This window comes from Choloepus didactylus, chromosome X (assembly GCF_015220235.1).
Source record: "Choloepus didactylus isolate mChoDid1 chromosome X, mChoDid1.pri, whole genome shotgun sequence".
In the NCBI taxonomy this organism is placed as follows: domain Eukaryota; kingdom Metazoa; phylum Chordata; class Mammalia; order Pilosa; family Megalonychidae; genus Choloepus; species Choloepus didactylus.
In genome coordinates, this window is record NC_051334.1 from 90,156,100 (window position 1) to 90,175,315 (window position 19,216).

The following is a 19,216-nucleotide window of genomic DNA, read 5'->3' on the forward strand; positions in this document are numbered from 1 at the left end:
CAGAATTGGTATTTCCAGGATTCTACTGTTTAAAAGGCCACAAAAAATGTGACAAAAAATCAGAATCTTTTATTAACATCCAATTCTGCCACAGTGAAAACAGACAAACTTTCATTGTTCTTACCCAGCACTCTCTATCACTGGTATTTACACTGTATTTGGGGAAGCCCCATGATATATTCTAGGCACAAAGCACAGTGGCTCTGCTCTATACCTGTTTTATACTTGGAGGTTGAATTTAAGCTGTTATCTGAAAACTGGATTTGCTACTGAAGAAAAAATTAGTTTGAAAATCAATGTTTATATTACATGTTTGCCTCCCAATCAATGTATATCAGTATATAGAGACCTTAGATCAGGGGTTGGCAAACTGTAGCCTGAAGGCCAAATCCTAGACATTTTTGTACATATAACCTGTGAGCTAAGAATGATGTTTACATTTTTAAAGGAATATAAAAAACAAGAAAGAACAAAGCATATGCAACAGAGACACATGTGGCCTGAAAATCTAAAATATTTACTATCTGGCCTCTTACAGAAAAAGTTTACCAACTCCTGATTTAGATCATTGTCAATTTTCATAAGACTTAACAGGTGAAGTCTCAAAAAGGCACACAGAACAACCTGGCGTTGTATTTCACTTAGGAAAGTATCAGCACATTATATATCAGATGCTTGTAGAAGTAATCATATTCTAGGAACTCAAAAATGGCATTTTAACCCAAATCATACTAATAAAAAAAGTGGATTAATAAAGTATCCCACCATATTACCACTCTGGACAAAAAAAAACAAAACACAAAAACAAAACAAAACAAAACAAAAAACACCTTATTAAGAAACAGCTGTAGAGTCACTCAAAACACAGTATGTTAAGAGGAGTCAGTAAAATCCCATCACAACTGAAAGTTTACCAAAACTCTTCTCCCAGTGACTACTGAAAATGTTTTTTATTCATTTGTTACACAAAGTTCTTCACTGAATAATCAATTTGAGATAGCAAAGATTTCCTCAGGTTCCTAACCAATACACAATAAAATTGCTTTGTTAAACTTAAGGATATGAAATATATATCTGAATATGGTTAAAACAGGAAAATTTAGATCGCATATATGGTAACAGAATAAAAATTTTTAAAAAATCTATGGAACTACACTACACAAAGAGTGAACCCTAAGTTATACCATGGATTTTAATTAATATTACAATTATAAAAATGTGCTATCATCAATTGTTACAAATGTTCCATACCAATGCAAGGTGTTGGTGATAGGGTGGTATATGGAAATCATATATTTTATGCATGATTGTTCTGTAAACTCACAACTTCTCTAATAAAGGAAAAAGAAAACTTAAGGATAATAAAATGGAAACCTATTGCTATAGTGAACGGACCTTGTTGAGGCTGTTTCAATGATGCAACTATTTCAGTGTACATTGGGAAAATGTGGTTTGTAAACAGGGAGTTTGTAATTTGGTTACATGCCTTGGGATGAGGGTATAAACACTGAATCATGGGTAACAAAACCAAGTAAAAATTAGTAATATCTTAAGATATATCATCTGTAGTATTTGTATTTATCCTCTCTGCTGTTACTTTATTCAAAATACCTGACCCTTTTATACCATAAAACCTTCCTGTTTGTCATACAACCCCCTCTCCAAGAACTGATAACTACCTTAACTCCCTAACCATATACATTTTTTTTAATTAAGCATGCCTCTAATTCCACCACCAGAACATAAATCCAAATTATCATGTCTCATCCTGGCTACTATAAATAATCAACTTCTACAGCTTAACCACAGTCACTCTTATTCCCATGCCAATCTATTCTATTTACCTTGTAGCAAGCATTACAAGGTATTTTTCAAAAGGAAAACTCATGTCATTCCTTTACTTTAAATGCTTTAATGGTTTCCTATTGCTTTAAATGCTTTAATGGTTTCCTATTGGTCTTAGGCTAGATCCTACAGAACCCTGAATGGTCTGGCCCCTGTCCACTTCTTCAGTCTTTATTTGGTAGCACTGTTTCTGCTCCCTGTGCACTAGTCAAATTGGCTTTTATTCAGTTCTCTTCTACCTCAGGACCTTTGCAGGTACTTTTCCCTCTTCTTGGAAGGACCTATCAACTTCCTCACATATGTAATTCACCAAATATTTATTAAGCCCCTGCCACATATAGACAGAAAGTAAACAAACAAACAAACAAAAAAGAAAATATAACAAGAAAATATCAGGTATTGATACATACTATCATAAAAATAAAGCAAGGTGATATACTAAGAGGAAGACTGGGAAGCTATTTTAGACGGTTTGATGGGGGAAGGCCTTGTCAAGGAGGGGACATTTAAACTGAGATTTGGGTAATTTCTAGTCACTTTTTCAAATCTTAACCCCAACTTTACTTCCTCAATAAGCTTTTAACTTTCCCAAACCAGATTAGGTCACCCTGTTAGAAGCCTGTATTTTGTCTTGTACTTTATTTCTTATCACTTATTTGATTAAAGATTTTTATCTCTTAATAGGTCATAAGCTCCAGGTCAGGGATTCGGTTTAATTTATCATTTATTCATAACACATACCTGGTACTCAGTGCATGCTCAAGAAGTATTTGCTAAATGGAAGAATTTTACATTCCACTAAGACCCCTGACATACAAATTATTAAACAAAACTAAGTAGATTTGATTGTTGCAAGTACTAAAACACTCAGTGCTAAAATTTCTTCAATACAATTCACTGAAAACAGATGATCCATGAGTCAGCTCATGAAACAGGACTCTACATTAAAATACTTATTAAGATTGAATTTTACATGGATTTATAAAACCAATGGCTACAATATGGCCTTTGAAATTGTGATTTTAGAGATATGGGCTTGTGCTGTTCGATGCACATAGCTATTAAGCATTTGAAATGTGGCTAGTACGAATTGAGATATTCTATAAGTATAAAATTTACACTAGATTTCAAAGACTTCGTATAAAAAAAGAATGTAAAATACTTCATTAATATTTTTTTCTTAATTATATGCTTAAATGCTAGTGCTGGTCTGAATCCATTATGTACCCTAGAAAATCTCAATGGTTATTCCCATGAAGGTTTGACCCTACCCATTCAAGGTGGGTCATAATTAGTTTACTGGTATCCTCTATGAGAAGATAAAAGGCAGAGACATTTTGGAGAGAAGCTAAGACATGTAATCCAGACTTTGTCCCCAGGAGAAGCAAGAAGGACCCACAAGAGCCAACACAAACCCAGATGCTTGGAGATGCAGACAGAAAGATGCTTGGAGATGCTAAGCTAAGAGATGAAAATCAGAGTTTGCCCTGGAGAAGCTATGAGAGGACTCCCAACGCTTAGAGAAATGCCCTGGGAGAACAAGCAAGGATGCATAGGAGTCAAGAGAGAGAGGCTTAGAGAGAAAATTCCCAGTGACATTTTGGAGAAAGCCATTTTGAAACCAGAACCCAGGAAAGAAGGAAGAACAGAAGCTGCCATGTGCCTTACCAGCCAAAAGACAAACCCCAGATGCCACTGGCATTTCTTCAGTGAAGGTATCCTCTTGTTGATGCCTTAATTTGGACACTTTTATGGCCTTAGAACTATAAATTCACAACCTAATAAAGCCCCTTTACAAAAGCCAATCCATTTCTGATATTTTGCATAGTGGCAGCTTTAGCAAACTGTAACAGCTAGTATTTTGGATATACATATGTTAGAAAATTAATTACAACTTCTTTTTGCTTTATTATTGTGGTTACTGGAAAAATTAAGATTACATATGTATCTTGTATTAATATTTCTATTGGACAGTGCTGATACTAACATTTCCTGATAGTCAAGCAAACAGTACTGCTTTTCTAAACAAATTGATTGACATTTATCAGGGAATAGGAAAGACAGAACCAGTAAGCATTGGCCTAATAAATAAAAAGAAGAATCTAGGACTCCACCAACAGTACTCGGAGTGTATACAGGAAAGAGGGCTTGGAAGGTATATGAATGTTAAACTGGAAATTTTCCAAAATTAAACAAATCTTTAGAAACCTCAGAGGTCTTAGTCTAAGATTATCTCACATAGGAGTCAAATAAAGTTGGCACCGTGGTATACTAAAACCAGAATTAAGAGTCACGAAAATGGGGCTCTTGCCTAAACCCTGTCACTTACAACAGCATAACCCAAATCATAATCACTTAGTCTGTCTCTCTCTCTTTAAAATGCTAATGAATCAATAATTAAAGCAGACAGGAAATAAATAAAGCTTTTAAATGGAATATAATCTAAGGTCAACCCATATTAATGATAAAATGACAATCATCAACCCCACTCATGTGATTTCTGCTACTAATCTTCCATCAACTTTTCAAACCAAATATTGCAGCCTTCAACTATGACAAATATATATTTTTAAAAAAGAGGAAATGTTACCTTTTATCTATGCTTCTTCCTCTTACCTCTATGTACATACACTAATCCCTGAAGGAAGAGTATAAAGGACATGCTTGTCAAAATAAGGTTAGCCTCACCCCCAAAATAGTAATAACAACCAAAACATTGCAATTCCTGCTAAAAACAAAATAACATATTACTATGTACTATATCACAATAAATAACCAAATATTAGACTTGGAAAAGGTTTCAAAAAGTTTTCTGGATACATGTATACCATGTATTATTCCTACTTTACAGAAATATCAACAGATGTCCCACAAAGTTAAGTACCCTCCCCAAAGGCTAGTAAGTCATAGAAAGCGAAATAGAACTTAAATTTTCTGTCTCCTAGAATAAATCCCTTTTTGACCACTTTAATTTCTCTAAAAATAGAATACTTACAGATAAAGTATGAAGAAGCTGCCCTGTAATAGAATTCCATACTTTTAAAAGGAAATTGTTCACTGCAGTAACAACTGTGGTGTCATAGCGATCCCAGGCCACCATAGTCACCTTAAGTTTAGTAACCTTGTCTTCTCCAAATGGCAAATTGCTCCTAAATAAAATAATTTTAAATACTCACACCATGTCCATTTATACCAAAGATGCATCTAAAATAGCAAATTAAAAAAATTTCCCTAAGAGTATGTAGCTGCTTAAATAAAAAAATTCCTAAACTGTATTTTTAAGTACTCATAAAAGAAAAAAATAAATGTACCCATGTAGGGCAATACCCATAAGCTTATTTCAGAGAGAAAAAAGATTCAAAATGACAACAGGTTGATAGTTAAATAGCTCCTTGAAAACAAAAAAAGGAAACTAGAAAGAAATCTCCAAATACTTTGAAAAGTAAGACAGTTATGGTAACATCCAGAAAATATGAAAACTTATAATGGGCTTTATTCTCTTAAATAACATATATTTTTAAAATGACATGTCTTATAAAAAACAGTAATAAATTCAGTAACTTTCATTTTAATCTAATACAACATTATCAATATGACTATGACTACAAAATCAGTTCTATATTATTATAAATAAGAAAATTAATTTCAGGATGATATCCTTAAGAAATTCTAGTATCCAAAAGAGGTGATTACATATCTTCCAAACAACAGTGAATAAGATGAAACAGAATGCTGATTAAGTGTACAGATAAAGTTGAGTAGGAATGTTAACATTATGAAATATTGTAAAGAAATGATGACCTTTAATAGGGACAACCTTCAAGGTAGAAAGTATTAGATAAATAATTTTTAAATGACCTATAGAAAAGAATACATGGGCATTAAGAAAGCAGAGAGAGATCATTGAGTCACCACAGACCAGAATTTTGAATGCATCAGCAAGTTCCTTTCATCTAGTCTGTCAGTAAACAAAAAAGACAGAGAATGAATGAAGGTGCAAACATTTTCAGTTAATTTCAAACTATATACTAATTTTAAAAGATAATAATTTGTTTATTTTGTAATAGAATTAAATAATTTAAAAGATAATATACCATGTAAGAACTACTGAAATAACTAATATCCAATCTTACCCAGTCATTTTAGTAGCCATGTCTAGCACTATACTCTTCCATTCTTGTTGCTGATACTGCCAAATTCTTGCTGTTCCATCTCTACTTCCACTAACAAATCTTAAACTGGAGAGAAAGAGTGAAAAGAGCCTTGTTATTTTCTGCCTAAATGGAAATCACTCTTTTGTGTTTATAAAAGTAATACATTCACCCTCATGGGAATGTAAAATGGTACAGCCAATTTGGAAAACAGTCTGGCAGTTCCTCAAAAGGTTAAACACAGAATTACTATATAATCTATCAATTCCAATCCTAGCTATATATGCAAGAGTAAGGAAAACATATGTCCATATAAAAAACTTGTATACAAATGTTCATAGAAGCATTATTCATAATAACCCCAAAGTGGAAAAAACTCTAATGTCCATCAATAGCTGAATGGACAAACAAAATGTGGTATATCCATTTAATGGAATATTATGCAGCAATAAAAAGAAATGAGAAATTCATGCATGCTACAACATGGATGAACCCTGAAAACATTATGCTAAGTGAAAGAAGCCAGTCACAATAGACTACATATTCTATGATTCCATTTATATGAAATGTCCAGAATTGGCAAACCTATAGAAATAGAAAGTAGATTAGTGGTTGTCTGGAGTTGAGGGTAGAAAGGATGGAAGTATTGGAGGAGATGGCTAAAGGGTATGGGTTAAGGGTATGGGTTTTCTTTTTGGGATAATGAAAATGTTATCAAATTAATCATGGTGATGGTTACACCATTTTTTACACTAAAACCAATGAATTTTATGGTATGTGAATTATATCTCAATAAGGTTGTCAAAAAAAGGAATACATTTATTTCAAAAATTTCAGGACAATACAGTAAAATCAACCATGATTCAATCACAGTTAACACTTTAGTTTCTATTCTTTCAGACATTATTAAAAATATATGAATATATTTATATTTCTCCCCATAGAAAATGGGATTACACAGCATGTTTTATGTTTTTCCCTAACAACTGTATTTTGTAAGATATATTTCTATGTCTAAAAGTATAATTATCATCACTTTTGTTTGTTTTTTAAATTTAATTGTGATAACATACATATAATACAAAATTTCCCATTTTAACCATCATGTGTACAATTCACTGATATTACATTTACAATATTGTGCTGCCAACGCTACCATCCATTACCAAAACATTTTTTATCACCCCCAAAAGAAATTCTGTACATATCAAGCAATAACTCTCCATTCCCGCACCTCCCCTTGAACCCCCAGCCGCTAGTAACCTGTAACCCACAACCTACTCACTTTCTCTGTTCATTTGTTTATTCCATGTATTTCATATAAATAAAATCATATAATACTGGCCTTTTGCATATGGCTTATTTCACTCAATATGTCTTCAAGGTTCAAATACATTGTAGCACATTATCAGTACTTTATCCCTTTGTATTACTGAATAATATTTGATTGTAGGCATACCACACACTTTGTCCATTCATCTGTTGATGGACACTTGAGTTGCTCCACTGTTTCACTGCTGTGAATAAAACTGCTATGAACATTGGTGTACAAACATTGTTTCGAGTTCTTGTTTTCAATTCTTCTGAATTTATACCTAGACATGGAATTGCCAGGTCATAGGTAATTCTATAGTTAACTATTTAACAAAGCGCCAAATTGTTTTTCACAATGACTGCACCATTTTACATTCCCACCAACGATGTACAAGGGTTCCTATATCTCTGCATACAAGCCAAGACCTATTTTCCTTTTTGTTTTTATAATAATAGCCATCCAAGTGGGTATGAGGTTGTAGGTCACTGTGGTTGTGGGATGCATTTCCCTAATGAAAAATGATGTTGAGCATCTTTTCATGTGCTTTCTGGCCATCTGAACATCTGCTTTGGAGAAATATCCAAACTCTTTGCCTATTTTTAATTGAGCTGTCTTTTTATTGTTCAGCTGTAGTTATCTATATATTCTGGCTATTAAATCCTTATCAGATATATGATTTTCAAATTTTTTCTCACATTATATATGTTTTCTTTTCACTTTCTTAATGTCATCTGTTGCACAAAAATTATCATCAGTTTTTTTAAAGAAATATCTTCATATTTTAATAAAGCTACACAGGCAGATGAAAACATTCCCTTTGTTTTGACATAACTGAAAAACCCTGTGAAGCACTAAGTCTTCAGACTGACCAGAAATCTAATTGCCATTTGTACAGGTCTTCGATAAGTGAAATACAGAAAAAATGAGCAAATAGCTGATGTTTCCTGAGTGATTTCTACCTGCCAAATTCTAGTCTAAGTGATTTACATGTGTTAACACATTTAATCTTCACAATCACCATTTGCAATAGATGCTATTATAACATTTTTTTATTAGAGAAGTCGTGGGTTTATAGAACAATCATGCACCAAATGCAGGATTCCCATACACCACCCCCATTATTAACACCTTACATTGGTGTGGAACATTTGTTACAATTGATGAAAGCCCATTTTTAAAATTGTACTATTAACTGTAATTTATGGTTTAACTTAGGAATCACTGTATTGTGCAGTTGCATTGGTTTTTTCTTTTTAATTTTTATTCTAGTACCATATATACAATCTAACATTTCCCCTTTCAACCAAATTCGGATATAAACTTGTGCTGATAATTATGAACACAATGTTGTGCTACCATCACCACAATCGATTACCAAAACATTTCCACCATTCCAAACAGAAACTGTACATTTTAAGCCTTAACTCTGTATTTCCTAATCCCACCCCATCCCCTTGTAACCTATATTCAATATTCTGACCCTATGAGATTGCTTATCCAGAAGTATTTCATATCAGTGAGATCATATGATATTTGTCCTTTTGTGGCTGTCTAATTTCATTCAACATGATATCTTAAGGTTCATCCAGGTTATTGCATGTATCAGAACTTCATTTCTTTATACAGCTGAATAATATTCCATTGTATGTATATACATTTTGTTTATCAATTCAAAGGTTGATGGACACTTGGGTTGCTTCCATCCTTTGGCAGTTGTGAACAATTCTACTATAAACATCAGTGCACTAATAACTGTTTAAGTTCCTGCTCTCAGTTATCTTGGGTATATACCTAGGAATATTGCCAGGTCATATGGTAATTCTATACTTAACTTTATGAGGAACTGCCAAACTATATTCCACAGTGGCTGCAATGTTTTACATTCCCACCAGCAAAGAATGAGTGCTCCTATTTCTTCCACATCTTCTCCAACACTTGTAATTTTTCATTTTTTCAATAGTAGCCATTATAATGGGTGTGAAATGATATCTCATTGTGATTTTGATTTGCATTTGGCTAATGATGTTGAGCATCTTTTCATGTGTATATTGGGCATTTATATAACTTCTTTGGAGAAATGTATATTCAAGTATTTTGCCCATGTTTTAATTGGGCTGTTTGTCTTTTATTTGTTGTTCAGTTGATGGATTTCTTTATGAATTCTGGATATTAAACTCTTATTAGATATGTGTTTCCCAAATATTTTATCCCTTTCTGTAGGCTATTTTGCTTTAATGATAAGCTCCTTTGAGGCACAAATGTTTTAAATTTTGATGAGGTACCATTCATCTAATTTTATTTTTGTTGCTTGAAATCAGCGACTAACAAGGTCTGGAAGATGCTTCCCTATGTATTCTTCTAAGAGTTTGATAGTGTTGGCTCTTATAGTTAGGTCTTGGTCCATTTTGAGTTGATTTTTATACGTGATGTAAAGTAGGGGTCCACCTTCATTCCTTTGCAAATGGAGATCCAGTTTTCCCAGCACCATTTGTTGATGAGACAATTCTTTCCCAGTTGAGTGGTCTCTGCCACCTTGTCAAAAATCAGTTGGCCATAAATCTGAGGGCTGATTTCTGAGCTGTCAATTCAATTTCATTGTTCTTTATGTCTGTACTTGTGCCAGTACCATGCTGTTTTTTGTTTTTTTTTTGGCTTTTACAAAGGGAGTTTATTAGCTTACATTTTTACAATTCTAAGGCCATGAAAATGTCTAAATTAAGGCATCCACAAGAGGATACCTTCTCTGAAGAAAGGCTGCTGGCATCTGGGACACCTCTATCACATGGGAAGGCACATGGCCAGCATCTACTGGTCCTTGTCTCCCGAGTTTCAGTAGTTTCAGGTTTGGCTTCAGGGGCTCTTTCAGCTTCTGTGGGTGTTTCTCTCTCTCTGAGCTCTCTGGCTTTTTTTCTGTCCTTTATCTTCTCATAAAGGACTCCATTAAAGGATTAAGACCCACGTTCAATTGGACGGGTCACATCTCAATTGAAACAACCTAATCAAAAGGTCCCACCAACAATAAATCTGTACCCACAAGAATGGATTAAAAGAACATGGCCTGTTCTGGGGTACACAACAGCTTCAAACCAGCACATACATGTTTCTAGTTTAATAAATTAATTATTTAAAGAAGTAAAACAAAATAGAACAAAAACTCCAGTGTGTCTCAGCATTTTATGCTGCTCTATGTAAACTTTCCTTCATTATTAAAAACCATACTCTCTTAATGGGTTTAGACATACTAACTCATCCTTCCAAAAAGCAGAATCAGCCTGTGTCTTTAAGTGCATCATCTATTCACATCTGGGGTTTGAGAGAGGTATTAATTTTGCATCTGTATATTCATATCTTGGGCTTCTTTGTGGTCTTGCCTGGGATTTACTATAATATACAATGAATTAGGAATTCTGCATGAATTGTGACGCTATTGAATGATTATATGTCTCCAGAAAGCAACAAGCCCTCTAGGTATTGTGCTTATAAGAGATTACTCAGATGCTTCTGCAGTGCCCAGATTCTCTTCACTGTGAAAACAAGCTTTGAAAATCCTTATTTTGACAGCATCTATGGAAGCGCTTTAAACCCCAAGTCACTTCCAGGTTTTGGACTTCTTTATTCAGCCACATTCTTCTTTTGAACAATGCAGCTTAGAAATTTGTTTGGTAATGGGGAAAAGGCCTTGGTTTGTTTTATTGTCAAGTTCCAATTGCTTTGTGAGAAATTGTAAAATGTAGAGCTAGTGTCTGTAATGCAATTGCCTCAGCATAATATAGAACGCTCATTGTTGCCTCCTGAGAAAAACATTGAATAGCGTTAAAAGGGACTCTGCTTATATGTCTACAATGTTCAGCCAAGTAGGATATTGTAAGATTCATCTGCAACTTGTGATGTATGTTTAGGTGCCACCAAACTTCTGCATTTTCTCAGCTGGGAAATGGAGCAAGTACTCTCAGGAACTAGATTTACTCTTCCTATTCCCCCTCAAAAGAGCCCCTGACAATACCTCCCCCCACCACCACCCACATTTCTCCATAGTCACGTTGTGTCTCCCTTATTATAGGCACTGATGATGTTATTTTTGGTGTATGTGTACATGGCTGGCTTGTTTTTTTTTTTTTAATTAAGATTGTTCACATACCATACAATTATCCAAAGATCCAAAGTGTACAATCAAATTGCCCGGTACCATCATACAGCTGGGCATCCATCAACACAATTAAATTTTTTTCAATTTTTAGAACATCTTCATTACTTCAGAAAAGAAATAAAGACAAAAAAGGAAACTCAAATCCTCCCATACCCCTAACCACCCCCCTCCATTGTTGACTCATAGTATTGGTATAGAACATTTGTTACTGTTAATGAAAGAATGTTAAAATATTACTAACTGTAGTATATAGTTTGCAATAGGTATATTTTTCCCTATATGCCCCTCTATTAATAACTTCTATTTACAGTGTCATACATTTGTTCTAGTTCATGAGAGAGATTTCTAATATTTGTGCAGTTAATCATGGACATTGCCCACCACAAGGTTCACTGTTCTATACATTCCCATCTTTTAACCTCCAACTTTCCTTCTGGTGACATGCATGACTCTGAGCTTACCATTTCCACCACCTTCACACACCATTCAGCACTGTTAGTTATTCTCACAATGTGCCACCATCATCTTGGCCCATTTCCAAACATTTAAGATCAACCTAGTTGAACATTCTGCTCATAATAAGCAACCGCTCCCCATTCTCAGCCTCGTTCTGTATCCTGGTAACTTATGTTTTGTGTCTATGGGTTTACATAATATATTTAGCTCATATCAGTGAGACCCTGCAATATTTGTCCTTATGTGTCGACTTACTTTACTCAATATAGTGCCCTCAAGGTTTCTTCATCAACCCATTTTTAAGACAGTTTTTTTCACACACCATACATTCGGTCCTGAGTAAACAATTCAGGACCTAACAGTTCAGTAACCCTAACCCGTCCTGAGTAAACAATTAATGTATAGTCATGTATTTATGTATTCACCACCATCACCACTATCTATATAAGGATATCTTCATTTCTTCCACAAAGCAGGAGGAAGAGTCAAGGAAGGTAGAGAGACAAAAGAAAAAGAAAAAAGAAAGAGAAAAAAATTGACAGCTGGGAAGCAACAAAAGGAAAGATAGCAGTAAACTAAAGTAGAATAAAGAGTCAGACAACATCACCAATGCCAAGAGTCCCATACCCCTCCCTTATGTCTCCTCTTATATGCATTTAGCTTTGGTATATTACCTTTGTTACATTAAAGGAAGCATAATACAATGTTTCTGTTAATTATAGTCTCTAGTTTGCATTGATTGCATTTTTCCCCCAATACCTCCCTATTTTTAACACCTTGCAAGGTTGACATTCACTTGTTCTCCCTCATGAAAAAACATATTTGTATATTTTATCACAATTGTTGAGCACTGTAGGTTTCACTGAGTTATACAGTCCCACTCTTTACCTTTCCTCTTTCCTTCTGGTGTCCCAAATGCTCCTAACCTTCCTCTTTCAAACATACTCACAGTGATCTTTGTTCAGTGTACTTACATTGCTGTGCTACCATCACCCTTAATTGTGCTCCACACCTCTCACTCCTGTCTTTTCCTATCTGTCTGTAGTGCTCCCTTCAGTATTTCCTGTAGAGCAGGTATGTTGTTCACAAACTCTGCCATTGTCTGTTTGTCAGACAATGTTTTAAACTCTCCCTTATATCTGAAGGACAGTTTTGCCAGATACAGGATTCTTGGTTGGCGGTTTTTCTCTTTCAGTATCTTAAATATATCACCCCACTTTCTTCTTGCCTCCATGGTTTCTGCTGAAAAACCCGCACATACTCTTATCAAGCTTCCTTTGTATGTGATGGATCACTTTTCTCTTGCTGCATTCAGGATTCTCTGTCTTTGACATTTGAAAATCTGATTATTAAGTGTCTTGAAGTAGGCCTATTCAGATCTATTCTGTTTGGGGTATGCTGCACTTCTTGGATCTGTAATTTTATGTCTTTCATAAGAGATGGGAAATTTTCATTGATTATTTCCTCTATTATTGCTTCTGCCCCCTTTCCCTTCTCTTCTCCCTCTGGGACACCCATGACATGTACATTCAACCATTTCATGTTGTCATTCAATTCTCTGAGACATTGCTCATATCTTCCCATTCTTTTTCCCATCTGTTCTTCCATGTATAGGATTTCAGGTGTCTTGTTCTCCAGTTCCTGAGTGTTTTCTTCTGCCTCTTGAGATCTGCTGTTGTATGTTTCCATTGTGATTTTCATCTCTTGTGTTGTGCCTTTCATTTCCATAGATTCTGCCAGTTGTTTTTTTCAAATTTTTGATTTCTACCTTATGTATGCCCAGTGTTTTCCTTACATGCTTCATCTCTTTTGCCATATCTTCCCTAAACTTTCTGAATTGATTTAGCATTAGTTGTTTCAATTCCTGTATCTCAGTTGAAGTATAAGTTTCTTCCTTTGACTGGGCCACACCTTCCTTTTTCTTAGTGTAGGTTGTGGTTTTCTGTTGTCTAAGCATCTGGTTTCCTTGGTTTCCCCAATCAGATTTTCCCAGACAAGAACTGGCTCAGGTTGCAGAAGGAGGAAATATTCAGCACCAGGTTTCCCTGAGGGTGTGTCTTAGAAGATTGACACACCCTGTGAGGCCTCAAGGCACTGTACTTTTCCTAACCTGCCCAGCAGTTGGCTCCTGTCAGCCTGTCGCTCCCGACTGGCGTAAGGAAGTGTGGCCCCTTTAATTCTCAGTTTAAGTTGTTTCTGGTTGGATTGTTTTCCCCCAGGCCCTGGGGTCTGGTTCTGAATGGAAGGTGGGTAGCAGAGTTGGGCACCACTTCTTTCCTCTTAGGGAAGATACAACCCCTAGGGAATTTTCATTTGCATTTGTCTCTCTTTGTCTCTTTGACTCTGCTATCTCCATCCTTGTCTGGGTCAAAGCACTGTGAACTGAAAATGGCTGAGGGTTCTCCACTGCAGAGCGCTGCAAACTGAAAATGGCTGAGGCTTTCTCCACTGAGCTGCCTCAGTTTGAGAGAGAGAAAAAGGGGCAGAAAGCCCCCTTTCAGGGTCAGTCCACAGCCCCCAGTTTCACCCGTTGGCCAGAGATAGCACCCAGTCCTCAGGGCTCCCCCTCCTAAGACAGAGAAGTCCCCTGGCTCTTCAAGGTCAGTCGTCACTAAAAGCCTCTGTCTGCTTGTTGGGGATTTGCAGCTTGCATTGAGCAGTCCACGTTTGCCAATTAAAACCCCAGTTGGAGTTGGCCTGAGGTATATTCGCTTGTTCAGAGAATGCTGCTCTCCATCACAGTGAGGCTTTGCACTTTATATTCCTGTTGGGGGAGGGGGCTCCTGGCTCATGTCCACAGTTTCTACTCACAAATTCCACAGTGAAATCTCAGGCATTCCTCCCAATTCAGGTTGGTGTATGATGAGTGGACAGTCACAGTTGTCCCCCAGCAGATATTCCAGATCATTTACTAGTTGTTCCTGGTTATTTATTAGTTGCTCTGGGGGGACTAACTAACTTCCACTCCTCTCTATGCCACCATCTTCTTCCATCTCCCAGTACCATGCTGTTTTGATTACTGGGGATTTGTAATAAGTTTTAAAATCAGTAAGTGTGAGTCTTCCACTTCAGTCATCTTTTTTAAGATGGCTTTGGCTAATCATGTCCCCCTACACTTCCATATAAATTTGATGTCTTTCCATTTCTGCAAAGAAGGCTGCTGGAAATTTGATTGAGATTGAGTTGAATCTGAAAATTGCATTGGGTAGAACAGACATCTTAACAATAGTCTTCAAATGCATGAACATGGAATGTTCTTCCATTTATTTAGGTCTTTGATTTCTTTCAGCAATGTTTTGTTGTTTTCTGTTTACAAGCCCTTTTCTTAGATTTACTTCTAGATATTTGATTATTGTACTTGCAATTATAAATGGACTTTTTTATTGATTTCTTCTTCTGATTGTTCATTGTTAGTGTATAGAAACACTACTGATTTGGGGGTGTTTACCTTGTACCCGCCACTTTGCTGAATTCATTTATTAGTTGTAGGAGCTTTGTTGTGAATTTTTTAGGACTTTCTTTATATAGGATCATGTCCTATGCAAAAAGGGAAAAATTTTACTTCATGTTTTCCAACTTTATTTCTTTTTTTTGACTAATTGTTCTGGTTAGAACTTCCAGTACAATCCTGAACAGAGGTGGCAGTGAGCATCTTTGTCTTCTTCCTGGTCTCAGAGGGAAAGCTTTCAGTCTTTCACCATTAATTATGATGTTGGTTATGGGTTTTTCATAGATGTGCTTTACCATGCTGAGGAAGTTTCCTTCTATTCCTAGTATTCCAAGTGTTTTATCAAGAAAAGGTGCTGGTTTATGTCAAATACCTTTTCTGCAGCAAATGAGATGATCATGTGTTTTTTTTTCTCTTCATTCTTATGTTAAACCACCATTGCAGACCTGGAATAAGTCCCATTTGATCATGGTGTACTATTCTTTCAATGTGCTATTTGATTTGCTTTGTTAGTATATTGTTGAGGATTTTTGCATCTATATCCACAAGATACATTGATCTGTAGTTTTCTTTTCTTGTGGAATCTGTATCTGGCTTGGGTATGAGGGTGATGTTGGCCTCCTAGAATGAGTAAGGGAGTGTTCCCTCCTCTTCAATTTTTTTGTAAGAGTTGAGCAGTATTGGAGTTAACACTTCTTGGAATGTTTGGTAGAATTCCACTGTGAAGCCATCTTTGACCTGGACTTTTCTTTGTTGGGAGGTTTTTGATTACTGAGTCAATCTCTTTACTAGTTATTGGTTTGTTGAGATTTTTAATCTATTCTTTTACCAGTGTAGATAGTTTGTGTTTCTACAAATCTGTCCATTTCATCTAGGTTATCTAATTTTTTTGTGTAAAGTTGTTCATAGTATCCTCTTATAGACCTTTTTATTTCAGTGGAGCCAGTAATGTTCCACTTTTCATTTCTGATTTTAGTTATGTGTGTTCTCTTTTTTTTTTGTCAGTCTACCTAAAGTTTTGTCAATTTTATTAATCTTTTCAAAGAACCAACTTTTGGTTTTGTTGATTCTCTCTATTGTTTTTTAATTCTCTATTTCATTTATCTTTGCTCTAATCTTTGTTATTTCCATACTGCTCACTTTGCATTTAGTTTGCTCTTCTTTTTATAGTTCTTCCAGTTTTGAGGTTTGAACTCTGATTTGAAGTCTTTCTTGTTTTTTAACATAAGCATTTAGAGCCATAAGTTTCCCTTGCAGCACTGCCTTTTGCAGCATCCCATAAATTTTTCTATGTTGTGTTTCATTTTCATTCTCCTCAAGATATTTCCTAATTTTCCTTGTGATTTCCTCTTTAATCTGATTGTTTCTTATGCTACATTCCCTGTCTCAAGCTGCTTTTGCATGGAGGACAAATTCTGGGAGGGGGAGCATACTGAAGAAAAGTTTCCCAAGTTAGTGTTACACAGTGGGAACAAGACCAGTGACCCACAAAGGGACTGCAGGCAGGCTCCAAATTTCCCTGGAGTGGGAATGAGGGAGTGGACAAGAAGGGCACCAGGAGCTTCTTCTGGGGCTCCCCAAAGCTGCACTTTCTTGACCTACTCAGAAAATGCAGCCCTTCAACTGTCCTCTGCAGCTCTGAGGAAGCGTATCATCTTTAAGTCTCCTCTGCCACCTCTGTCCAGGGTGGGTTGGAACAATGGCCACCCTCAGAGCTGGGCTTCCAGTGATCCAAAGTAGCTCATCAAAAGCTGTGATCAATGATCAGACTGTGTCCACCCCAGATTTTGTGGAAGTGGATTTTTCCATCCCTTTGTGGAAACAGCACGTTACACCAGGGACCAGACCTCACTGTGTCTGCCATAAGAGTAGGAGCTGGGTACCAGTAACTACTGTGTGGAGAGAGCAATTTACTGCTATTTACTGTAATTTACCAGCCTCTTCTTCCTGCTCTTCCCTGGATAATGTACAGTGTTCTACTGGATTCTAGAATTTCAAAATAGTTGATTCAGACAATTCCTGCCTGCTTAATCTCATGGAAGTGATTCCTGGAGCTTCCTACTCACCATCTTCCCACAACCCCCTCCTACCACTTATTAAGAAGGTTTCAACTATATGGATATACCAAAATTTATTTATTCAATTTCCTAATGATGACTATTTATACTGCTTCCAATCTTCACCAACATAAAAATGCTGTGAGGACCATTTTTGTACATATCTTTGTACAATCCTAAACATATCTTTTCTGAGTCAAAGGGTAGGCATATTTTTAAACCTCTTGATGCATACTACCATATTAATATCTTGAAGTTTTTTTTTTAATTTTAATAGTTTATAATCTCATCAAAATTTGTAGGGGAGTGTCCATTTTCCCTAAGCCCTTGACAACACTGGATATTACCATTCTTTATTATATTGCCTTTCAGATAGAAAAATTTATATTATTGCTATTTAATTTGCATTTATTTGATTATTAGTAAAACTAGAAATCTCTTGATGTGTTTTTTGTCCACATAAATAATTAAGATAAAATAATGTGTTTCTCCGTAAAGAAAGGAGGCAAGGAATTTAAAAATTCATAGTCCTCTTCCATGAAAGAATTGTAGCTGTACAAGCCCTCAAGTGTACTCAATACATTGCAATAAATCAATCTGAAAATTACTTGAAGATTTTGCCATTCCTAACATAAACACCACTTTTTCTGAATCATCATTATTTACTCTCCCAGCATTTAACAAAGATGAACAAATTCATCATTGTCCTCACAATACTGCCTGGAAAATACTTAAAAATAAAATGGATGGTGACAATGGCAGCACAACATTGTGAACATTAACAGCACTGAATTATATATTTGAATGTGGTTAAAGGGGAATTTTTAGGTTGTATATATGTTACCAGAATAAAAATTAAAATAATAGGACTGTAGAACACAGTGAACCCTTTTGTAAATGATGGACCACAGTTAAAAGTAAAATTTAAAATATGTTCTTTCATCAATTTTAACAAATTCACCACACAAGGTGTTAATAATAGGGTGGTACATGGGGACTCTGTATTTTATGCATAATTTTTCTGTAAATCAAAAACTTTTCTAATAAAAACAAAACAAAAATTAAAATAAAATGAAGAAAAGACATGCTCATCCACAAAATATTTTTATACCCATATGTGGATACAAATTTATGCAGAGTGGTAAAATTTTTAAATCTCTTCTAGGTAAACTTTTAGCCCAGGAAAGAAGATTATGACCTTTTGGGGTCAGACATTTTTGAGGCTACATGTACATCTGTATGTAATTTCTGAAATTTTATAGATGTAGCAAATTTTACAGATGTATCATATGGGTAGCAGGGACAATAAGGATACAGCTGTTCAAAGGAATACAAGATAGCTAATAGCTGGAGCAGTCAGGAAAGGCTTCAGGTAGGGCATGAACTTAAGAAGAAGATAGGACTTACATACAAAGGGAAAGAGAAGGGAGGGGAAGAGACAAATAGTAAGAGGGAAAGATAAGGAGGGAAGGGAAAGATAGGGAAAGGCATTTCTGGGTAGGAATGGTGTGAGGAAAAATATAAGCAAAGGAATGGATAAGAAAATACACATGGGATGTACAAAAGGAACAATGAGTAAATGATATAGGCTGTATCTAAAGATTCATATAGGGGCATAGTAGAAGTGAAAATACATAGGTTTAAGTCAAATTGCTGAGATATCTGAATGTCAGGCTAAGATATTTAAATTCTATTCTATAGACAAAGAGGAGACACTATAGATTTCTAAACAGAGCAATGTTTCAAGAATATCGATCTAACAGAGTTGGACAGGTTGCATCAGAATGGGAAGAAAAC

The 19,216-nt window shown here is 35.4% G+C and overlaps 1 protein-coding gene across 1 annotated transcript in view; it reads right to left on the minus strand.

Annotated features, from left to right (window-relative positions):
• Positions 1–19,216, minus strand: part of BRWD3 (bromodomain and WD repeat domain containing 3) — a 227,938-nt gene that overhangs the window by 133,941 nt on the left and 74,781 nt on the right. The window contains 2 exon segments of the mRNA XM_037821172.1: positions 4,841–4,994; positions 5,979–6,083. Coding sequence (XP_037677100.1) covers positions 4,841–4,994; positions 5,979–6,083 — 259 coding nt within the window.